The 24999-nt window shown below is 38.3% G+C and overlaps 1 protein-coding gene across 5 annotated transcripts; it reads left to right on the top strand.

Annotated features, from left to right (window-relative positions):
* The first annotated feature begins 22 nt into the window (after window positions 1-22).
* MSL3 (MSL complex subunit 3) lies at window positions 23-20765 on the top strand. 5 transcript variants are annotated; one of them, XR_004496382.1, is made up of 14 exons: window positions 580-744; window positions 2651-2733; window positions 3307-3402; window positions 3961-4061; window positions 4934-5025; window positions 5777-5899; window positions 6337-6497; window positions 8393-8551; window positions 8813-9075; window positions 9166-9167; window positions 9440-9549; window positions 9738-9837; window positions 10266-10350; window positions 19835-20765. XR_004496382.1 is itself a non-coding variant. In XM_033512699.1 (14 exons), the coding sequence occupies exons 1-13, from the start codon at window positions 646-648 to the stop codon at window positions 10544-10546; spliced, it is 1482 nt and encodes a 493-aa protein (XP_033368590.1). In that variant the 5' UTR covers window positions 582-645; the 3' UTR covers window positions 10547-10591; window positions 19835-19948. The 5 variants fall into 5 exon arrangements, 4 of the variants coding, with proteins under 4 accessions (XP_033368589.1, XP_033368590.1, XP_033368592.1 ...); XM_033512699.1 differs by lacking the exon at window positions 9166-9167 and adding an exon at window positions 10537-10591 and having other exon boundaries at window positions 582-744; window positions 19835-19948; XM_033512698.1 differs by lacking the exons at window positions 580-744; window positions 9166-9167 and adding an exon at window positions 23-220 and having other exon boundaries at window positions 19835-20753.
* Window positions 20766-24999: the final 4234 nt, after the last annotated feature.

Below are 24999 nucleotides of genomic sequence, written 5' to 3'. Positions count from 1 at the left end.
TATTTTCCTGAAGGAAGGCTGAAAGAACAACGGAGTGCAAAACAAACCTTGCGGGAGGTTACAATGTACACAAAGCCATCTTGGGAGTCCGGGCAGTTCTTCGCTTAGCAAAGAACACGGGAAAGAGCGTGAGGAATGGGAATGTCTGCTGATGTTTAGAGGAAGCAGCAGCAGACAGAAGGGCAGATGTTGCTCTCGGGATGCACTTAATGCTCCATTGGTGGGTACAGACCCAGCACACGCCCTGGCTCCCGTGGCGCTGGGGCACCGCCGCCACGGCCGGGAGCTCTCGCTCCCTGGCCCAGGGCAGGCGGCCGCCCCTCCGCCCGGCGGGACACGTCCCCCACGCCGCCGCCGCCGCCGCCCCTCCCGCCGCCGGCTCCCGCATCCCGTGCCGCGCACCCCGCGTGACCGGCGGGGCGGGCACGGGAACGGGCAGGCACAGGCGGGCGGCCCGTCCCCGCAGCGCCCGGGGCCGAACGCCGCTCCCCTACAGAGGGCAGAGGAAGCCGTGCCCTGCATCCCCGCTCCGTCCCGGCCGCCCGCCCCCGCCGAAGGAGCCGGGGGCGGGGCGGGGCCGGGCCGTCCGCGGCGCCTCCCCGCGGGAGCGGGCGGGGCTCCTCTCCTTTGCGCCATGATGAACAAATGACCTCGCGGGGAATGAAATTTAAGTTCCACCGGGGAGAGAGAGTTCTCTGCTTCGAGCCCGACCCCACCAAAGCCAAAGTGCTCTATGATGCCAAGGTGACCGGCCGCGCGCGCTCCTGCCGCCCCCTCCCGCGTCTCCCCGGGCGGGAGGGCGCGGGGCGGGGCCGGCGCGCGGCCCGCCCGCTCCCGTTACGGCTCCTGCTCTCCCGTTACCGCTCCCGCCGGGCGCTGCGCGCGCCCCCGGGCGGGAGGCGGCGCGGGAAGCGGCTGAGGGCCCGGCCGGGGAGGCGGCTCCGCCGGCAGCTGCACTTGTTGCGGGAGACGGACGCTGGCCCGGGGAGGGGGAAGCAGGCGGGGAGGCCGCGGGGCGGCGGCCGCCACGGGACAGGGAGACGAAGCGAGGCGGTGCCGCTTCCTCCGTTATTGCTCCCTGCGGGCGGCTCGGGCCGGTCCCCCAGTGGGGCTCAGCTCTCTCCCCGCACCACGGGAGCCGCGGGGGTGGGGGGTGCGCGTAGCAGCTGTTTGCGAGCCTCGGGGCCTTCCCCGCGCTGGGGAGCAGAGGCGATGGGGCCCGCGCTCTCGGGGCCTGCCTGTCGCGGCAGGTAGACAGCGGAGCCGCCGGACAGCTCTGCAAGTGTCGGACGCGCTTCAGCCTTCCGTTCTCGGCTGAACACCTGCAAAGTAATTCTGAAGTCTTACTGCCACCCCTGCAGTTTTATAGCGTAGCTGGGTTTATTTCCTGTCACGCTTTTCCGCGCTTATTGCCCGCCCTTCTGCCTTTTAGAAAAGTTCAAGTGGTACCGCTAGTGCAGGGAAGTGTAGGGATATAGGATAGTAAACAGTGCTCGGTGGGCCATAGGTGTTGCAGTAAGAAGTGACTGCCTCAATCAGGGCTGACCTTAAGAGTAGTGATAGTCATGATAGAGCTTTATGTAAATACAGTGTTGTTTTAGGGTATCAGTGGTACACAAGATTCTTTTTCAATCGTAAATCATCTGTGTCCAACTTGGAAACAGAGTTCTGGGATTTTTATTTTTTTTTTGTTATAGAGGGGGATTAAAAGGGAGGTGTTGTAACTGGATTCTTGATGAAATTAGTACCTTTTTGCTGCAGGTTTGCTAGTTTTCTGTGCTTCTCAAATACCTTTGATTAGGAATGCCACCATCCTGCAATATTTTGCACTGCCCTTTTGTTTGTACACTTATTCCCATGTCCTGACAACTTGGCAGATGTAGTTTCTATCCCTATAAGCCTATAACCTGAGTACAAAAATGTATAGCACCTTTTCTTCTTTACTGTCAAGTACCCTAAACAGAATAACTTTCTGTGAATCCATTAATAGTTCTTAAACTCTGGACTCTCAGATTAAAGCATCACTGTAGCCTAAGTACTGACATATGATCTATTGAAGGTTACTCAAGTGCAGCCACCACATCTTTTTCTTCTGAGGTGCAGGCCCTTTCAGATTGGCTGTTGTATATTTGTGAAAACAGAAGAAAACAAAAGTTGACATATTCCCAAAGCCAACTAATAGTTTGTGGTTGAGAATTTGTGGTGTTCAACAGAGCAGTGTTTCTGAGATTTGTGTATAAAGAACTGCATTTCCTGCTTAGGGGATTTGAGGAGACAGCACAGGGGAGAAAGTGTTAGTAGCCCAAATCTGCATATCCATATCCATACAGTGCTACTGCATTATTTGATGTCTCCCTTTGTCTGTCTTGAAAGCATGGGACATTTGAGGATAGGACAAAGATGGTGAATAGTCTGTAATATTAAGAGTAATCAACAAGAATGCTAGGTTTTTTGATAATTAGTATAAACTTTATTTTATGTTAATGTCAATATTAACTGGCAGAATAACAAGTGTATTTTATTTTCCTTTCTTTCTTTGTGCATAAACTTTCTAAATACCCAAAGGCTTACATCCTTTCAAGCTTTTTAATATTCAATATTAAATTAAAATTAAATATTATTCAATAGTGGTATTCAATATTTGTTTCAGATTGTTGACATTGTTGTTGGAAAAGATGAGAAAGGCAGAAAGATTCCAGAATATCTGATCCATTTTAACGGTTGGAACAGAAGGTAAGAACCTATATGTGTGGCTTCAGTTCTTCCAGTTCTTCTGTTTTATTCTGCAAAGACAGATTTTGCACAGAATATCAAAGGACTGATGTTTGCAGGAGTATTTTTGTTTTTGTGAATGCCTTTAATATACTTGTTGACACTGGTCTATATCCAGAAATTTCAGTGAATCATTTTGATAGGCATGAGTTTAAATCTTACGGGATATCTGTCTTGGCATATGCTTATGGCACTTAAGTTTCCATTAATAAAGGTTTATGCTTTGTTAAATCTAGCCCTGGATTGTTTGATCATCAGTGCCTGTAGATGAGTGCAGTGTCTTGATTGTAACCGTTAGCATGTCTCAGTGCTAGAAGTGCTATTGTGGGTTAAGTCAAAGCTTGAGAGATTTTAGATGGCAACGTGAGAGCTGAAGGCGTGTGAACAGAGAGGAATGCAAACCTTGTGATGCAGATGTTGCTTCTGAATGACATTAAATGAGTCATTTGTAGATTTAAAGTATATTAATTAATTGGTTAGTGTGAGTGGCATATATTCATACTCATTTTTTATTTTCTTTTGACCTGTCCTTAGCTGGGATAGATGGGCAGCTGAAGATCATGTTCTTCGGGATACAGACGAAAACCGCAGATTACAGCGTAAATTGGCACGGAAGGCTGTGGCTCGCATGTAAGAAATCCTTTTGGCCTCAAAATAAATGAGATTCGTTTTCAGATTCAGACAAATACATCCAGGTGTCTACAACTGAACTTGGTGTCTGAGCTCACGTTACAGGTGGTAGATATGTACATAACACAGTCAGTACATTCTAGAGAGCTACTCTAAGCTAGAGACCTGTGGATTGTTACTAACACTAAAAGACTAACAACTCAGTAAATACGTTATTTTTAACTACTGCTGTGAAATGCCTGTGTATTGGATCTGTATCTTCCCAAATAACTGTACTTGCAAAATACTTTAGGCAAACCTGAAGTATTTTTGAGCCAAGTGCAATAATCTAATATTGGTTTGCCATGGCTTGAGGAGCTGCTTGAGAACATGAATATGAGGTAATGTACAGGCATTAGGATATCCTCAAATAAATATTGTCCACATGATTTCAACATTATTTAATGAAAATAACTCAGACATAAGTTTCCTGTGCATTTGCACACAGTCAAATTTAGTTAGGATGAACGAGTGAAATAATATTACCGAAATGTCAGTGAACCATTTTCTGTTCTGTAGGAGAAGAAAGGGAAGAAAGAAGAGACGTTGCAGGTTGCCTGGTGTTGACTCTGTTTTAAAAAGCCTTCCTGCTGAAGAAAATGATGAGAGTAGCGAAAACTGTGAGCTTGTTTTCATCCTTTGGTAACTGGTGGGATGCCTTGACCTGGGGGAGAAGTGCATGGTGTCACTTGCTATGAGAGTATCATGGCCCAAAGGCAGTCATATGAAGAGTGAGAACTATGTTTCATGCTAAGCATCTGTTAAGTTAGAATATGTTTTCTTCTTGTATTCCAGAGGCTTCTTGTTGCATCTCTTCTACTCAACTATTCTAATCAGCAATTTCAGAGCTTAATGCTGTTTTCTTTAGTGTGGTATTAATAGGTGTGAGTTTTCTTTGTTTGATGTTAGGAAATACAACATTTCCCTGCTAGTGTTTCTGTATTTTTGAGGGAAATAAGATTATTTTTCCCCAGTCTACCTCACACAAAGGTCTGTTTCTTGTCAGCTGACTGGTTGATTTCATTTTCAAGCCTGATCTTTAATTTCCTGCATTTTCCTTTGTGACTAGAAAGCCAGCAGGAACATTGGCTGGCACTTAACTGATGTTCTGGGAACTGTTGCTGCACAGATTCATGCCTTTTGATTGAATGATTAATATGTTAATTCCCTGTGCAGAACTAAAGTCCAATGAAAATGTAGGTGCTCTGGAATGTAGGGAGCTTTTAAAAGTGAGTGTTTTTCAATTAGAGAGGATGCAAGAATACTTCCTATAAACTAATCTTACATGTTTAAAATATTTGTAGTGGGCTGTAAATAATGCATGTTTAATTCATTTAGAATTATTCATCCTTATTAAATATAACAAGCTAGTTGTGCTTTTTCAGTGGGTTGTGTTGGTTTTTTTTGGGGGGGGGTTTGCATTGAGGCCTCAAACTGATTGGTCATGTAATATGCAATGTAATAATAAATATGTGAAATCTCTTTTATGCAGCTATAAGTAGTTCTTCTTCTGATGACAGTGATGAAGGAACAGATGAAGAAATAAAAAGTGAAGAAAGTGACATAGATGAGAGGACAGAAATGGTATTTTCATGTGTTCCTTAAGTTAATAACATTTAAACATATGTGCTTGATACTCTGGAAAAATTGAAGTAGATGTAATATAGGCCACAGCTGGTAATTTAGTTAGAATTAAAAGCCTTATTTTCTTATTCTTTTTATTAAGGAATAAGAAATAAGTAAATCACAGTGCTTACTGTGGTTGAGAATTTGAAAATTATACAGTGTAATTTTATTATAGAACTGTATGATATAATGCTAAAAATACACATTTGTTTCTTTTTCTCTCATTCTACACAAAAGGTTTATGTAGAGAAAATGTAGCAGACTAGATTTTCCACTTTTGTGGGTGCTGTAAAAGTTTACTTGTCTATGCAGGTTGGACAAACCCTACTAACAGCAGGATGTTTGTCTTATATTTTACTGTGAGACAGGTATGTCAACCCTGGTCTTAAGTTAAAAAGTAGAGAAGACTTTTCAACAAAAAAAAAAATTCTTCCATGAACAGTTGATCTGAAGATGTGTGGAATTTAACTACTACAGCGTGGGTGATCTGAAACAGCAGCACCTATCAAATTTCTGGGGTTTTTTTTAGATAAATACTTCAGAGAATTCTAAATTAAAGAAAAAAAAGTTAAAAAAAATGAATTTGCAGATGTTTTCAGGAGCAGTATTCTTAAATAGTTTACATTAAGCTCTTATCCACTTGTATCTTTACTACTGAAGTTCTTTTTTCATAGCCAGTATATTGTTTTCTTTCACTGATCTGTTGTAGAAAGAAGAACAAGACACTCATACAAAAAGGGACATGGAAGAAAGAGCAATAAGCATAGAAATTCCTGAAGTCTTGAAAAAGAAACTTGAGGAAGACTGCTACTATATTAATAGAAGAAAAAGGGTATGAAATAAAAATTTGGACTCTAATGTGTGTGGGGGTGTGAGGAGGATGTCAAAAGTAGTTCTTCTTTATGTACCTCCTGGAGATTTTTAACTTCATCTTTTTAGCTTCATGTTGAGCTCAGAGAGGGTAAAGAATACAGAGTGCTATAATAGTGGATTGTCATATTTAAAAGTGTTTTTGGTACCTGATTCTGTTTTAAAATGCTGATTTCTTTTGAAAGCTGTACATGCAGCAGACATGTTAATCTGACCCTGTTTCTCGTTTCTTCTGATATTTATACGGATAAAATGCAGTTTAAGGGTTGAAATGATACAGTCCTGAATTTGCTTTATGCACTAGACATTTACTAAATTAGTTGGTACATTACAAGCTCGTATTCTAACTTGGTATACTTACTGCTTTTATAAGACATGAATTTGTTGTTTCTTTTTCAGCTAGTGAAGCTTCCTTGCCAGACAAATATTATAACTATCTTGGAGTCATATGTAAAACACTTTGCAATTAATGCTGCTTTTTCAGCCAATGAAAGGTCTCGGCACCATCAGATGACTCCACATGCTAATATGAATCTTCATTACGTGCCACCAGAGAAGAAGTAAGTAATTCTTAGTCCACTGCTGTTGTCACAAGAAGAATGACTTTGCATTCTGTGTTCTGTTTTATGGCTGTTCATTTCTGTGAGCCTATACCATCATGTATGTCTATTTACAGGGCTCAAAGTATTTGATAGATAATTATAGTAGGGTAACACTGATAATTTGTTCTTCAGTGAGAGAGTCCCTTTACTCTGAGAAGTCATTATGCAAAAGTATCAATATCCTGTTTTATCATGGAAGTTCTTACTGGGATCTCTTTAGAAGAATGTGTTGCTATCAATGTGAAGAATTTCATATGTCATATAAAAGTTGTATATGCTGCTTAGATAAACAGGTTCAAGTTTTAAAAAGGATAACAATTGAATACAAAAACGTATAAAGAATTCCAAGTGCAAGTTGTTTGTTTGTTTGAAATGGATGTATGATCTTAAATTCTAGAGTCAGTATGTAGGGAAACTGATAACACAAATCCTGATTCCTTGAAATTGATTGTGTCTTAATCTGTTTTCTTAGCTGTATGTTCTTCTACCAAGTTGCAAATGTATTAACCATGCATGTTTGCAGTGTGGTGGATGTTGATTGTTTGGGGATTTTTTTCTCTTATGTTAAAAGATTTTTGATATTAGATGAGACTGCTTCTATCTAAGTACAATGGGGTGAAATCTTGTTATTTTATCAAAGAGAAATCCTGACTTGTGTTAGTGTTCTATTTCAGTTGTGTGTAATTATGCTATTCCTGGCAATATATTAGCCTGAGTGTCTTGTTTTATGTTGATGTCATTAATTCTTTGACAGATTAATCTGACACTTTTCCTTCTTTGTAGTATAATCTCCCAAACAAAATGCTAGATGAAATATCACAAATATGAACAGAAGGTTTTACACACATTATGATTTTTACAAGTTTGTTTAAGTAACTTCCTCAATAAAAACAGTGCTTTAGTAAAAGAAATGGGTATAGTTTCAGTGATCTTTAAGTAGGAGGGATTCAGCTGACATCTTCACTGCCTTTTCCTTATTGCTGTAACACTGAAGGTTATTAACCTTCTTGGATTTAGAGAATTTCTGCACATGATGGTCCCCTGACCCAATTCATGTGTAGTAGTTTTAGTAGATGCTTTGAAATATTGGAGGTTTGGAATTTCTAACATGGATCATTTTGTCAGAATCAAATTCTGTTACCATATACATATGTGCACTTGAAACATGGGAGGGGAATATCTTCACAAAGGTGAGAGGTGTTGCAGGTGTGCTGCACTCTGTGTTCTTGGTTCTACTTGTAAATATCTCATGTATTCATCACCTAACATTGTCAGTCTTTTACACAGATCCAAAACTGAAATTCCTGGTAGCCTCCACATGTAGTGCTCTGATTACCAGAGCAGACCATTGGAAACTTCTCTCCAATGCAAATGTACCTGGTTTTGTTGGTTCACTGGATACCTCTTGAACACAGCCTTAAATGCATCTTAGTGGCTATAGGTCAAATTCTGCTTATGCCTTTTAGACAGATTCAGTCTGTTGAGTACTTGTTCTGGCAGGTGCCTCTTTTTTCAGCATAGTGGAAACTAAAATAATATTTACCTGAAAAACATTTGACTAACTTTATTTATTCTGAAGTAGATTTTATTAGTTTAGTGAACACAACAGAACAGTTGTGTGATTTTGGTTGATGTTATGAAGCAGACCTTTTAAAAAAATTTGTATTTCTGAAGTTAACAACAGCAATCACCACCTTTTTAAGTGTGCTTTTAATTGCTTATCATTACTTAATGATTGAATCAGCATATTGTAGTTATGATGTTAATGGACTGTATTAAAGAGGAATTTTGTTCAACGATGCTGAAAAATTTTGCCATGCAACTTTGAAATTCATCATTTTTTTCCCATGTAGTGTCGAGCTATGTAAAGAGATGGTGGATGGGCTGAGAATAACCTTTGACTTCACACTTCCCTTAATTTTGCTCTATCCTTATGAACAAGCTCAATTTAAGAAGGTGACTTCATCAAAATTCTTTCTTCCTATCAAAGAAAACTCAACAAATACTAACAGGTAGGTTAGATATAAGAAGTTTAATACTGCTTATCTCAAGTGCTAGAAGAATGTGGTATTCATGGCTTTTAAGTTTAATTTAAAGTTAAGTATACTTCCAGGGAATAGTGTTTAATAGAAGGCCTCAGTACTTTAATAGTTATTGGGAGGAGGCTGTCTTATCTGATTAAGTGTTCAATAAGATCTGTGAAACTAGAAGAATTTCTTTTCTGGGTAGAGCCCTGACCTCTTCAATTCTGTAAAGCTGCCTTAATTTCCTAGAAATCAGGAGGAACTTTCCCCAAGCCCTCCTCTGCTGAATCCACCCACGCCTCAATCGACTGACAGCCAGCCCACCACAGGGGAGCCAGCCACACCGAAAAGGCGAAAAGCTGAACCCGAAATCCTGCAGTCGCTGAGGCGTTCGACACGCCACAGCTCCAACTGCGACAGGTTATCGGAGAGCAGCGCATCCCCACAACCTAAACGGCGGCACCTCGACACACCAGCTTCTATGCCAAAGCTCTTCTTGCACCTGGAAAAAAGTAGGTTTTTCTCTTTATGTTGTTGGTCTAAACGAAGTATAAAGTACTGTTCTTTTTTTAATACAGCGTGGACTGTGAACTGAATGATAGAAGTGGGAAGTCACAACTTCTTGTATCAATTCTTTGAGGCCTTACTACCAAAGAGAGAAACACAAAGCAATATTCTCAGTACTTAAGTACTTTGGTATGTTTTTCCACAGAATGTGAGGAGCTGCTTTTCTGAGAGTGTCTTAGTGTAGCCTTTATTGAATTTCAGTGTTTAAGACTTCAAACATTTTAGATGCATTTAATGGCTTACAAATTTACTTCCAAATAGTAAAATTTTTCTTATTTCTTTTGTTTTGTTTTTCCTTCCGTTTTGAAGAAACCCCTGTCCATAGTGGGTCGTCTTCACCTATAACTTTGACTCCTAGCAAAGAAGGGAGCACGGTGTTTACTGGCTTTGAAGGTAGAAGAAACAATGAATTGAATGAGGTAACAGATTTTAATATTACTGTCCTAGATTCAATGATTAAATATTTTGTGGACCTCAGAGTAGGGCTGTGTAAGAAAAGATTTTGTTGTATTACTTATTTCATTTTGAATTTGAAGTTCTGTACAGACTAAATTATTTAAGATGTTGTAAAGTTTTCATAACCAGTATTCTCATATTTTATGTGTAGGTTTTGTCCTGGAAATTGATGCCAGAGAATTATCCACCAAGTGATCAACCACCACCTCCCTCGTATATCTATGGATCTCAACATTTGCTGAGGATGTTTGGTAAACTGATGCAAAATTCTCCGCTCAATCAAAGTTGCTTGATATTTTTTTTCCAGTCCTGATACCTGTGTGATTTTTCTGTTTGTTTTATTACATTTACTTTTTACTTTCGGAGAAATGTCCATTTTAATCTGTTTGGAACTTTTAGGCTATTCATAGATTTGGTTATCTTTTATTGGCTCTGTAAGCCTTCATTTAAGAAAAGCAAAGCAGCGTTACTTCCAGTACACTATCAAACATCATTAACCCAGCAGCATGCACTTTCTCAGCAGGTTTCTATTTAGCTAGGCTTTGAGACATCTAAGGTAGCTTGCAAGGAAAAGTGGGGTCTGTAGTGAGAAATTTTTATATTTTCTGTATAGCGAATAAAAGTAATTTGAAGTTGCATTTACAAGAAGATGTATAAACATTATTTCTTTTATTCACAGTAAAACTACCAGAAATACTGGGGAAGATGTGCTTTCCTGAAAAAAACTTAAAGGCTTTATTAAAACACTTCGAGATGTTTCTGAGGTAACGTGACACAATGTAGCGCAGCAGTGTTTCTAGTGTTAATGGATCTAAGTGTCCTGGAATGGCAAAGCGGGTTTAAAATAAGATACTCATTTTCTATAACTACAAGATTATGATAAAATTAGTATACAGTTTTAACAATTGCAATTTGAGCAAAGATGAATATAAGATTGTTTTATTCTTTAGTTCCAATTGAAGGGAGCCTGAATTTTCTACTTTGAATTTTGATAAACACATTGATGTAAGTGTGAAAGTTTGTTGATATGTATAGAATAGCATGTATAGAATATGTATAGAAAGTAGCGTGTTTTATAAAGAAATGCAGAGTCTGCACTGGTATTTTTGTAGAGCATGATCTTGACAGTTTTGATGTCGTATCAATATTAGCAGGGGGAGAAAGAGGGTTTTTTGGGCTTTAAAACATGTTCTTATTTATGGTGGCTTCTTAAAAGAAATGTCTGTCTTAACTGAGCTCTGAACAGAAAAGTTTCTCTGTGATAGAGTGAAGTGGTTTGTAGAGGTACACAACTCTCTCTGACCACACTAGCTCCACCACTGGGGTCAGTAAGGTTATACCTGTGCCATGATCAGATTGCTTTATCAGGTACTGTAATTAGTATTTCTGCATGACATTGAGGATGTGATATAGTCACATATATGTGCACTGTGTTGTGCAGTCAGTACACCAGAAAATAAAATTACCAAAGAAAACTTTCAGGAGAAGGTGTTGTAGATGGTAATGGAGCAGATACGGAAATTGTAACTGAAATTTGGTCAGTGACTTAAGTAGCCACTTACAGAAAGGAGATGTAGTATTACACCAGCATAAAAGGAACTTACATTAGAGATCAGGGACATGGAAACTTTAAAATGCTTTTACTTTAATTGCTTACTGAAAATAGACGATATTTCCAATGTCAAAGTTTTTATAATACACAGTTTTACTCTGGAAGCAGTTAGTTATCAAGTTTTACTGATTCCAACTTATATCTCTTTTGTCAGATCCTTGTTGGCATTCAAAATACCGTTAAATTAAACAGGACAAAATTAGAGCTTATTATTGGAAGACTGATTTTGCTTGAAATGAATATTTCTTAGGGATCTTAACTCACTGTGAATCAGATCAGTTTTTATCAGGCCTTTGCCTGCTCAGATTCTTCAGTGTTGATCAGAGCAATCTCTGTTCTTTAGTATCTTAATACTGTGTTTTCATATCCATTCTGTGGATAAGCTTTGGTGGAGTAGAATAGACTAAAGGAGAAACATGTCCCCTACACCCCATACAATAAAGGCTGCTTATTGGGTAAGGATTTCTTAAGGGAACTGAAATCTCTAGTGATAGTATCTATATGTGTTTTATTCTCCCATCTCAGCATCTCACTGAAATGTGTAGTCATCTATAAATAGAAATAAAAATAAATCATGTTTCCATGTCAACATTTTTAGGGGAGCTAGAACTGTGCTTTTGAGGCAAATATCTCAATAGTTCCCCATTTCCATGCTTTGTGTTGTGGTGGAGAGTCCTCCAAGTACACAACCTGTATTCCTTTTAGAAAACACTTAACCCAGAGAACGTGTTCTTCAGTCCTTGAGGCCAGGCTGCGGCTAAACCAAAATGAACCCCACAAGCCAAGCATAATATCACATATATGTTGCAACAAAATATTTGAAGGCTGTACTTTTCCAAGCACTTTCTTTTTTGACACTGTCAAGAAAGCTCCCAAGTTAGTTACTACTGTTGGAAGCATTTGGTCTTAGGTAGCTTTGTAGTAAATACTTTTCAACTATGCTACTGGGCAACAGAAACCAGTGCAAATTACTAGGTGTTTTTTTCTCAACGTGTTTTCACATGGTGCTTTGAAAAGTTTCTAATTTGGGTATTTATTTCTTGGTGCTGCTTGTCATTGAAAGTGGTCAAACAATTACATTTTCTAGACACTTGTTCATTCTTGATTTTTATCACAGAAATGGTTCTGCCTTACCTGTTCCTAATCACAGGAAAACTTGAGTTTGAGGTGGCATCTTGTACTGGTGCCTGGGAAATAGAATAGATGTTCCCAACAACATTAGAGTGAGTATAAAAGCAAACCATTACATGAAAGCTTTCAGGTACACGAAATTGCAAAAAATCACACATGGTATGGTAATTCTATTCAATTTTTCTAAGGTTAGTCAATTAGTATGCTTACCATATACTGTCCAATTAAAAGATAAGGTGGTTAGGTAATAATGGCTGGGGTCCTGCCCTACTGAAAACAGTCTAGAGGTTTCTTTTTCCCCATTTTTTTGATGTCTGGTCCAGATTCTGGTTGGAAAACAGAATGCCTGTGTAGTTTGTTCTCTTCTTGGAATAAGACTAAACAATATTTAGGAATGTGTTTATAAGGTTAGCTTATCATTTCTAAATGTAGGGATGAAAGATAGAAAAAATACTAGAAACTACGGCCATGCTTTAGCAATCTACAAAACTACAAATACGTGAAGAATACAAAAAGCTAAAAGTCTTTAGTCATCAGTAGTAGTTCTTCAATTTTCACATTGTGTCTTGTCCTTTTTGGGAATGAAAGGATTAATGGATGTTTATGGTAAATATTTTATATCAGTTCCATTCCAGCTCAACTTTTGAATAGTAAGAACTTCCTACAGGGTCTGTATGCATTAGGTAATAGCAGTCAGTTTACTTAGGACTGCTTAATTTTTTTATTTATATTTTTTTTAGTGAGCTGCTCTTGAGTGAGAAGCTGAAGTACTCTCCTTTTCTTTATTTCTCTAATAGCTGACAAAGGACTGATGGTCTGCTTGCATTAATAAAACTACTCCTGAATCTTCTTTGACATCTAGGTAGATGTCAAAGTACCTAGGTAGAGTAGTCCAAGCATAAGTAGTTTATATATTCTTAAATAAAACTTCCATGCAGTTACACAACTGATTTAGTTCGTGCATAGATACTAATTTAATTCTGGAGTATGATTTTGTGGCTAAAATTTAGTTTATCATTTGTACAATTAATCTCCTGTGGGCTGAAAAACTGAGACTTACGCCATGTAATACTTTTTCTGAAAGCTTGTTTCCTTGAGTTTACTTAGGACATGATAAATGCATTAAATTATCTTTGAGATGCTACATGGATAATATTTTCCAGTCATGCCCTCAGATTCCTTCTAGACAAGATTTTTGTCAATTTCCCAGACAACATATATTTTTAAGGAATGTATGAAATGCATCTTTTTGACTTATTAAGTAGAAGTTCTACCCTTTGTGCTCAGTCCAGCTTTATGCAACTGTGCAAAATGAAAATTTCTTCATGGAGAACATGAAAGTTGATTTCTCAATAATAGAATTTGCAGAAGAAAATCAGTTGCTCAAATTAAGTATAAAACTGTGAATCTTAAATTATTTAGTTCTGAAATAATTCATAGTACTTGCAGTCTAAAAGAGACAGTTGAGTCTAAAAGAATAAATAGACTTGAGTCTAAAAGAAACAGTTAGTTTGTTTCGCTGAATTTCTCTTAGTTCTCATATAGTTCTCAGGACCAAGCAGTGGAAGCTAATGCTTTAAGTCGTGCTTACTGGTGCTAACTGGTAATCTGACTAGTGAAAGATCCCTTATTAAATCTTCTTGCCTGTTAATAGCTTTGGAGTAAGAGGAAGTATTAGCTTTAAACTAATTCCATTATTTCAGCCACTTTTGAAATAAATGCTGCATATGCTCTATTTTACAATTTTCTGGCATTGTAAGGTGCCTAACATGCCTCCAAAGGTTATCTCAGTGATGAGAAATGACTGGCAGGAGGGTGCCTATTTCCGTTTTTCTGTTTCCATTAATTTGCACACAGCCTTGGCTTAGAAAACTGTTTTGGATTCAGAGACCTCCTCTCAGGTCTGTTATCCAACAGCTTTGTAGAAGTTAGGAGGATACAGTATGTCTGTTTCTACAAGAGTGAGACCCATCTTCACAGAGGTAATTTCAGAGAATGTCATTTGCATTTTAGGAAAAAAGGCAAAATGATGTGGTACAAAAAGGCATAGACAGATATTTTGACTTTGAAATACAAAAGAATGAATAAAGGATAAAATATTTCTAAAATATTGAATCTGAAATTTCTAATAAGTTTTTTTTAGATGAGGCCAATGTATTTTTTTCAGATTGTGGAGAGGTAATGGTCAAATATTTTAGTTTTGTTAAAATCCCACAGGTATTTCAAACTCAGTATTTACTTTACGCTTAGATCTCTTTTTTTTTGTTGATGTGCTAAAATCTGCTTGTATCTGTTGTGCCATTCTGTTCCATGAGTAGAGAAATATTTTGATACTGTTGGGTTTCTTTGAGAAGGCAGCCAAATCAAAATGTGACCAAATTAGAGGGCTGTAAAATAAAATGCATATATACAAAGATGACAAGTTGTTTCAAGTAACCTTAAGAAACAGATCTCTGGTGCTGACAGCACATTTTGAGTGTGGTAATTTTATTATATATAACTGCAGTGGTGAATTATCACCACTAGTCTGTGCTAATGTACAATTATGAGAGGTTTTTTGTGTCTGAGGATGAAAAAAATTAAGCACTGCACATGGCAAATGGATTAGAAGACGTGTTTAGTTAGGCAAAGTTGCTTTGTGAGAGTCCTGCTCATTGTGAGTCATTTTGACTTCACTTGCAAAAGGGCAAATAATTAAAAATCATGTTCTAAAAGATGGAAAAGAATGCAATTGTGCCAGTGTTTTTTACATTGTGTTATGAACTGATTAATATTGTTGAATTATACTGGGGTTTTTTCTCTTTATTTTTTTGGATTAACCAATTACTTTGTTATGAGACACTAGAAAACTTCATGGAATTGGAACCTAAATTTGAGAAAACCAAGTTTCTGAGTATAAATGGAAATATGGATTTACAGTGCACAAACATGTAAAGCAACATTTTTTTCCCAAGTTTTTACACACTTTGAACTGAAGGAATTCTTTTTGCACAGTGCTATATTTTAGGGCATTGCTGCCATTTTTTTTGGCTTTTCTGTATTCATTGAATGGGTAGAAAGGTAACTGCCATTTTGGGCCCTCTCAAACTTCTGGTACCTTAAGGTAGAATGCTTCTTAGGGAGTACCTGGTATTGTGCAGGTTCTTACTTTCAGTGGGCTTTGCTGGCTGCTTGGTCTGCAGAATTTGCTCACTGATGCTTATTCTCCTTGAATAAGGTTTTGTTGCATTGCCAAAAACTGTTCCTGAAACTCACCCTGTGGATTGCTCCTCTTCCTTCTACTTTCCAGATCATGGCTAGGAATTTGAATGAGAATATTGCTAATCAATAGCTGAGGTTTGGATCATGTAACTAAATTAAAAGTTGCCCCAAATACTTTAAATGTGTTAGGGTAGCTTTTTGAGAAGGCAGCTCTAGGGAGCTGTGCTGGGCTGGCCACGCAGTGGGTCTTCATCTTCAAGACAAACCAAGGACTCCTGTATTGAGCTCTTGTAGGACTGTTTTCCCAAATGGTCTTTGGGAAAATTTAATTCTCACTCAATCTGATTCTTGCAAATTTTATGATGGTAGCTTGGTGTCTTCAGGGTTTTCCACATTTCCTCTTAAATGGCCAAAGCCAAGGAATATCATCTCTCAGTTTCTGTATATCAATGAGTGACAAGAGTCCAGTCAACAAAACAGGCTAGTTTACTCCTTCAGCATGGTTCTTGAGACATTGGCTATTAGAATAAATATCTGAAACTTCAATTCACTTCTTCTGTTGACTGCAGTTGGGTTATGATGGACTGTCATCTTTTGCCCTGAGCAGCTTTCCAGATGGAGACAGGCCTATAAATCGGGGAGGGGTGAGGGTCAGATGCTGGCATATGTTTTTGTGTTTTTTAACTTAAAGCCTTTTAGTTTTCAAATCCTACATTTGAGTAGTAGTGTCAGAGATGAGGTAACTTCCTGATCTGCAAATGACATTTCTTTTGATGGGGTGACTCATAGAGTTAGGATCCATAACAGTCTTCCAGCAAATTTAAATAGATCGTTAAAGTAGCCTTTCAAACAGCATCTAGATCAGGTCACTGATCTCATCAAAGTCATCATCTGCTTACCTTTTGAAACTGTAGCAGAAGTGTGTAAGGTCACCTTCCTGGAAACTTTTCCTTTGGACTCTGTCTTCTTGTACCTTAATGCTTGAGGATAACTTTCTAAAAACTACAGTTTTCCTTTCTTTATCACTTTCACACTTTCTTGGCTGTCCCTAAGTTTATTCATGTGGTGGTAGCTGACATTTAATAGAATTTTTTTTCCTTCATTCAGAGACTTCTGATAATAAGTTGTGTTGGTGGTGTCAAGACAAGGCCCACCAGAGGATGCTCTTAAAACTCATACTAATTCAGTGACTCTTGATATGTTCATGATGTGTCAAATGGCCTTCTAATGTAGATAGTGGTAATTCAGTTCTTTTTGGTAGATCTGCCTAAGTCAGTCAGATGGCAGTGTATTTGTGAGGCCATTGCTTGCTTAAAAACACCCACACTTGAAAATCAGAACATAGCTTGGAGAATTCCGAAGTTGCCCACATCTTTTTTCCTTTTCTCCAGCCCCTCTAGACCTTTCTGAAGTGTTGCTCTTCTAGGAATCTGTGGTATGGAGGAAAATAGCTGCACTGCACCATGTTACATTTGTGCTCTAAGCATGAGTGTAAAGCATGAGTTTGTTTTTGAGGATGTTCATGATGAAAAATGCATGCAGTCTCAAATCAATGTGGACCGTGTGTCCCAGAACTTGGTTGCTCATCAGCAGTCTCTCTGTGTAGATGTATGCATATGACCTCCATAAAAAGTATAAAAATTAAAAAGGCAATAATGCAACAGATGACTGAATTGATCAGATTTGTAAGTTAAAAATAGTGGAACAATTTCTGAATAGCTTGATAGCATTGTGCTTTCTGATCTATTGCTAAGCATTGGCTCTGTCTGCTAATTACAGCTCCCTCTGTCTTTAAATCTTGGCTCATGACTTGCAAGTAACAGTGTGATTGATCTGTTTTAGCTTGTCCAAGAGCAAAACAATAGTGAAATATCCAGTAGGCAAAAGTCTTAGGATACTCCTAATATTTCTTTCCCAGCATTCTGCACTGTGGTGTCTTTTGAATAGAAAGCAGCTTCAGAAGGGCCCCTGCTCTTTGTATAGAGATATAGAAGGGACTGGGACAGAAGCTGTGTTCCTTCAGTAGTTTTCTCCTACTTCTCTGCAGAAAATAATTTGTGTTTGCTAGCTCTGGGATATTTTGCTTTTCACAACTGTTACATGAAGAATAGGAAGGTATATATTTGACTGTTTGACTGTGTGCATTCTGCCTTTTGTTTCCGAGGCACAGAATCTCAGCTAAAATTTCTCATCTGTACCAGCTGTCACTTTAGCATGCACCAAACTGGCATGCATGACTGATGGTTTAAATAAAAGTCAGGAAATTTGTTAAGAGAAAATGAGCCTGTTTCCCCTTACATGCCATTACAATTCTTGGAACAGTGAGCTGCCCAAATGCCCTCTGCAGATTCTTTTAGAACATCCTCCCTTGTATGATCTGGCTCCTAGTACTGTGTTTTACTGAATGTTATCCAAAGACGCTAAGATTTTAATCAGCCCCTGTAATTTTTTAATGTCTTGGAGTCATTAATGTGTGCTAATGAAGAATTATTAATTAAATGCCACTTGTGGCTCATCTTACCCATACACAGTCTAAGTACATTCAAAATTAGGTTCAAATCTGTTAAGTTTTAGGCTTTTTCACTCCTGCTTCAACTCCTCATCCTTGAAAGTGCCTTGTAGCTAACTAAAGTCAGAGGTCATAGCAGTTGATGACCTGGGTATTTTATTAAGTTCTGAATTGCTATAATTTCGGTATTCTTTTAGTGGTTTGAAACATTTTACATCATAAACCATTTAGATCACTCTGTATACTGTTAATTACAGAGCTGCTGTGTAATAAGGAAGTATGGAAGAAGTTGACAGTGTGCCTTCTAAATTAACAGTGATGCCATGGAAGATTGATGTCTTCTAAAAAAATTCTATTTCTCACTACTTTTTCTAGAATTAGTAGGTTGTAACTAGTTATTCCTCCAGTTTAGCACTTGTTTGATGCCTGTGTTCAAGTGCAAGGATTGGGGGTGTGTGAGAAAAATCAATCCTTTTTAATTTATCTGCAATTTTATATTATCACCATTTTCTATGATCTCTGAGCAATTAATATATTTCTTATTGCATTTCAAGTGCTTTATTTAGAGGATCTTGCCAGTATTCTTTGATGCTTTGGCTCTGTTTAATTCAAAGGACATGCTTAGTTCAGGCAGTGCAGCAGTGGGTGAGGTTGGAGAAGGCCTGCAGTTTTTATGGCATTCACTGGAACTTTTTTTTTAATTTGGAGTTTCTATGTCCACAGTATTGGCTATGCAAAACTGATATTTTCAGCTTCCATTAGTGAAGTCATCACCCCAGCCACTGCTTCTTGAGAGAACAGATTCTGTAAATGACATTGTTTTCTGTTCTTTCTTTTGCTTCCTACTCTTAAAATATGTTGCTAGCATTTTGCCATGTTTATTGATGCTGATCTTTAATATCCAGGTATTTTTGAAGATCTGTGTTCTTTTCTGATGTATGGCTTGATTGTAATCTTGAGTTTAACAACCATTTTTCCCTTTTGCCCCACTTACACACCCAGTGTCTTTGAAATCAAAGGAAGGAGCGGAGAGCTTGAAGTCATTTTAACTGTTACTGGTGTTTGTAGCAGCACTGCTTATTTTCCTTTTCACTCCTAAACCAAAGAAACAGTTGTGTGTTAGCAGAGCAGGAAAACATCATAAAATATTGTGTGCTTGGCAGTTTGGATAGTATTTGAAGACCATCTTGCAGAAATATGAAATTAAGGAACTGAATTTGTGAAGGATGTGTTTTGTCATTGAAACCCATGTTTATATCAGGTACTCCTAAAAGATGGAAACCCTAAATGCACAGGCACGTGAAACATGAAAAATCATAGCTTTGCTTGCCTTAAAAGATACAGATGGACTTAATGGCTCATGGCTATTTATATAAGATACTGACACAGTGATAACTGAAAGTACTGGTTTGGATGTAAATGGAAATAGTGTGCTGAGCAGGTAACTTACAGAAGTTGCAGAAAGATCTCAAGTTTTTTTTCCTTCTGTGTTAGTTTTTTGAATTCTTTTTTGGTGTAGTGTTAACTTTTGAATTTTGTTTTGTTATTGAGCTTGAGGAATTTTTTTGAATGTTTGTTGGATTTTTTAGAATGATAAGAGAAGGCTGTTTTTCACTATGTGGAACTTAAAAAAAAATAGGGCAAATCCTTTGCATGCCAAATTTCAAAGAGTAATAATTCTTAATTCCCAGGCTGTGTTTTTGCTGAGCTGAAAAAATAATTTGAAAATAGCTTTTCTCTTAAATGTTTCATATTCTGTTCTTTTTTTTTTTTTTTTGGTGTGTTTTCTTCTCAGGTTTTTAGCAGAATACCATGATGATTTCTTCCCAGAATCTGCTTATGTAGCTGCATGTGAAGCCTACTACAGTACTAAAAATCCTCGGGCAATCTACTGAAGCTATTAATAAGGATTAAATCCTACTATACATAGCCCATGACAATGCTATTCTGCTACATGGCTACAAGATGAAAAAGGAATTAAAACAGCTTCTGGAGTTGAAGACATTGGAAAATATCTTTGTGATGGTTGGATTACTTAGGAATGGAGAACTGTTTTTCAGACGTGTGTAGACAGTGGTGTGGGTCAATCAGAGGATTGGATATAAATCTGACTCCAGATGAATGAAGAAGCATTGTTCTGGCTTTACTGCACAGGACTACACAGAGTAATAAAAAGCAAAGGAGACAAAAGCAGATGCATTGGCAACAGGACATTTTCATGAAGATAAATCACCGTGCTGTGTTTCACTGTAGCTCAGCCTCTCCTGTCTGAGAAATAAGACTTGACTAAACAGTTATATGAAGAGAATTTGTTACTGGTATCCTATGGATTGTTTTCCTCACAAATTACATGTCATTTGTGGAACGGTCGTGATAGAAAGGATTGCTTAATGTAAAGGTGGCTTTGCTATTTGGCTAGTGTGACATCTGCCTCAAAAATGACTTTGTTGCTTGAATGAAAGATGTGTTGCTGACTTTGCATTTTGCAAAGGTGTATATAGACCTTTCATGATAAAGCTGAAAGGTTTCCAAGCTGACCATACACTGCCAGGGATTTGGCATTTACCTGGCGATTAATGATTTCCAGAGCCGTTATGAAAGAACTGATTTTCTACAACTAAATGGGAAAGTCAGTGAAGTCATTGCAGTTTAATTGGCAAACACTTCTTTTCTTAATAAAGTTCACAGTGGCTGCTGTGTGGATGTGTGATTTTGACTGTCTAAAACATCTTGTTTGTGCTTAATTAGTATTTTTGAGGGTGCTAAGTGTGCGTATAATGAGAGGTGGGAACACTGACAACATATGGAGAGGAGCCCTTTCTGTATCATTGGGTGTTCTTCTGTAGACTTGAAGGATGTCTCTTTAGACTGTTTTAGACACTTTGGCTCTGGAAATAGCAGTTCAGTGAGAACTGAGTTCCTACAAATGTGATAACACATTCAGTAGAAATTAATTGAAACATAATTCTTGTCATTGAAACCACATGTGGTACTTAGAACAGTGGCCTTCACAATCCTTGGCTGTATCAAGATAGACACAGATTTTAAAAGCACTGAGAGAAAATAGGCCTCTGGTTTACAGACTGCATTATTCACTCTGTAATCCTTCTTGGTTCAGAAAACTTCCACCTGTAATGCAGAACTCAAGTTTCCTCATGGATTTGCAGAAACTAGTAACTTGGAGGCATCATCTTTCAAACATAAATGGCAAGCTTAGGCTAAGAGGCCAAAAGAAATGTAAAAATCTGCTGTTGATATTCATTGTCACTTTTCAGAGTTCTGTGGTGTGCTCAAGCTTTTGAACTCAAAAGGCAAGGATTACCCAGGTTTTAGTAATGTAGATTCTCATTTTAGAAAAACTTCTATGAAGAGTCTGTTGAACTTAGTTGTTAAACCAGTGTTTGGCATGCATGCATGCAGATTTGGTGATTAATTCTAAAAATTGCCATTTAGCAGCACTACTGTTTTTTAAACTGTTTCTCTTGTACAAAGGAAACCCTATATTTGTAAAGGAAACCCTACATTTCATCATTCTCAGATGAAGTTTTGACTCTCTAGCAGAATCCATGTACATCAAAATTTTGCCAACATGTTTCATTCTAGGTTTAAATGTTGTTTTTCTAAAAGACAATTCAACAAAATACGAATGAACTCTCTTACATGAGATTAGTCTAGGAATGCTGCCTGAAACTTCAGCATTCATCCTTTCTATTGTAAGAATGCTCATAATAGGGCAGATCTGCTTTTGTTCCATTTTTTGCACATGTGAGTATAAGACAAGTTACAAATGGAATTTAAACCCCATTGTGTGACTATGTTTAACTGTTCAGATGAAAATTTCTGCATTAAGGGGTCAGGAGTACTGTTGGTATTGCCTTGTGGAGATGCTCAAAAGATGCGAGGGGGGAAAAATTCTGATGGTTCAGTTACAGTATAGTCCTTATGTGAACAGAATTTTTCATAACATTCTCTTAAAGCTGTCTTACTCTCATAACAACCAAAAACTTTTCTCCAAAGTTGCACCTCTTTGTGCTTCTTGACACTTCTAATTGATGTAATTTTTATGTTTGAGTATATATATTTGAATTTTAGAAGTTTAGGTTTATATATTCAATTACAGTAATGTGCAACTTTGACATCCCCCTTTACTGTCACTCTTCATTTTCAGCATTCAAAATTTTATACTTGATTTAAAAAAAAATAAGATGCGATAGTGGGAGACACTTGCAAAAACTTGGAACAGATTGCTCAAGAGGGGCAGTTCTTACTAGCCTTCAAATATATCTTGCCAGAGTGGGCCCCAAAATTCACTTGGAATGTAATGTTCAAGTGTTCTTGTGGCTAGGGGAGCTTAATAGTGTAGCCATACAGCCAGTGTGAATCTGGAGGAACTCTTTGGATGTGCTTGACTGATCAGGTACTTGATGGGATCCACATCCATCTGAGGCAATGAAAGATGCACTTAACTATTTGACATTATTTAATTGCTCTTTGTAGAGTTGTTTTTACTGGTTTCTAACCTGATTGAGTCAAAATGGCATGGATTAGCTGGAGGAATACGAAACCCTGACTGAAGCAGGCTACAGGAGCCTTCAGAGGAGCAAGTCTGCCAGCAGAGTTCAGAGACAGTCCCCTGCAGCAGAGGAGCTGAGCTGAGGTTAATGGGCAGTGATAGTTTATACCAACATACCTGTTTGTACAAGTCACATGTGCTCTGTTGCCAAGGGAAGGCAGTTTTGTTTGTGTATTTCAGGAAATTATCCCAGTATAATTACAGTGCATACTTACACTGGTAAGTCTCTGTGCTGAGGGTGAGTCCTGCACTTCCCTTCTAGAGTGGGGTGCTCCTACAGTGGGTGTGATGTTGGATTTTGGATATGACTGTTCTTGGGAAAAGGTAGAGGAGAACAATTGCAGCCTAGGTTTAGGAGCAGGTGATGCAGCTCATGGGTGGGAAGAGAATTGCCACCTGCATGCCCAAGGTGCTTGAGCTGTACTTGTAGGACTCATTTCAGTACCTGCTCTGATTTTGGCACAGGAAGGTGCCTGAGGAACTTTACATGGTGCCACAGGACTATGAAACTGACCTTATGTTAAGTGCTTTACATAGACAGTAAAGTTTACCAAAGAAAAATAAACAGAATATAACTTTAATATTCTTCTGTTTTGTTCCTCATTTTAAGCTTGATTGTGTACCTATCATCCTTCCATACTGTTCTTTCAAGGGCACTGTCCAGAATTGCCATATTGCCTTTCATTTTGCTTTTGTGTTTTTCAAGCTCCTGTTTCAAAGCTCAGGCTTTCATGGAGGGTCCTTTTCCACTGAGATGACAAATGCAAATATGACCAAGTGCTAAATAATATGTTCCATATTCCATTTTGAAAGCAAGCTTATGCGCATGTTAGGGTTTCCTTTGGCACTTGGTGTGGGCTAACAGCAAATGTGTCGTCACCCGTTACATCAGGAATGTTTGATGGGAACTTGTCAAACACTAGTGTAGGATAACCTTGCTCTGGTTTATGCTGAGAGAAGTGTCTGCAGTCAAGGAAGAAATAAAAAGCTGATTGGAAAAAAAAAGCTGTTACTGCTTTTCATGTTTATATCATCAAAAGTGTTATCAACACATTTGGGAAGAATGCCGAGGAGATTGTTATTGGAGTTAAAATGTATATGTGTATATTAAATCCTTCATTTTGTGAAAATTATACATTTTCTCCACTGGCATCTTGAGCACGTCTTCCAAAAATATGTGTACTGGGGTGGAAATAAGTTGCTTAAGGTTGGGGGAAGGAAGGAACATTTATTATCCTTTGCCAAGTCTCCAGTCAAGCCTTTATTGTGGTAGTTGGCTGTAGGGAGAGCACAATGCTGTCAGCTCTTGGACTGACATGAGGGCCTTGTCTTGACTTTGGGCTGGTGCATGTCTGATGACTTAACTTCTCGACCAATAACTGAGGCAGAAAGCAAGATTGCACTTATGGGCGCACAAAGGCTAGTCTAAATTTCAAGGATAAAATGCCAAATAGCCACTGCACAAGCATGCTTTGGCTAAATGTGTTGTTTTCATCCTGTGCACTGTAGAATCTTTGTGATTGCACTTAATCACAAGTGCACTTAATAAGTCAAGATACGTGTTTCATTTTATAGCTTAATACATCTCAGTGTCTCAAGGTTCCCAAGAACAACAGTTCTAGGTGGTGTGTTGCATTTGTTGTGCACTTGACCATAACATAACCTTGATGTGTTTGCATAGTCAACGTTTTCACTTACGAAGCAATGGATTTGGAGGGATTTTCTGCTTTTTGTATAGCTGCATGCTTTTTCTGTAGGAAATTAGTGAATACAGGTACTACACTGCTATCGTCAGGGGTAGAAGCACTACAGTATTTCAGTCTCAATTTTTGGTGTTTTTTACTTCAATAACAACACCCCCTCCCCTCAACTTCTAAGCCAAAGTTTGGGATATATATATGGCTTCAGGAAAATGTTATCAGCAATGGCTGAGTGTGGCAGACGCAGATGCTTACTAAGATCTAACTCAGTGCATTCTCCCTATTGCATGCATTATGTATTTTCCCCATCTAACTCACATAGCAGATGACTTTTTTGCATTAAGGGTAAAGATTATAGCAAGCTGAATAAAATCAGTGAAGTGTAAACTTGTGCTCAGAGATGAAAAGAAGTCTGTCTTAAAAAAAAAAAAGAAGAGTGGGAAAATGAAGTAAATGTACATTGCTCCTGCTGTCAGTTGGGAGTGGCTGCTTAGATCATGTGAGCAGGGCAACAGCATGAAGAGAACAAACAATGCTTAGATGCAAATTGATAAATCCCACCTCTAATACTGACCTTTAAAATGCATTCCATGGAATGGAGTCATTTCTCTGCCATTTTGTTTCTAGAAATGGTGGGAAGTTTTGATTAAAAATTACTTAACCAGTACAAGGTGTTGGATCTAATTC

Source organism: Parus major, chromosome 1 (assembly GCF_001522545.3).
Source record: "Parus major isolate Abel chromosome 1, Parus_major1.1, whole genome shotgun sequence".
NCBI lineage: Eukaryota > Metazoa > Chordata > Aves > Passeriformes > Paridae > Parus > Parus major.
This window is presented reverse-complemented; position numbering and strand designations above follow the sequence as displayed.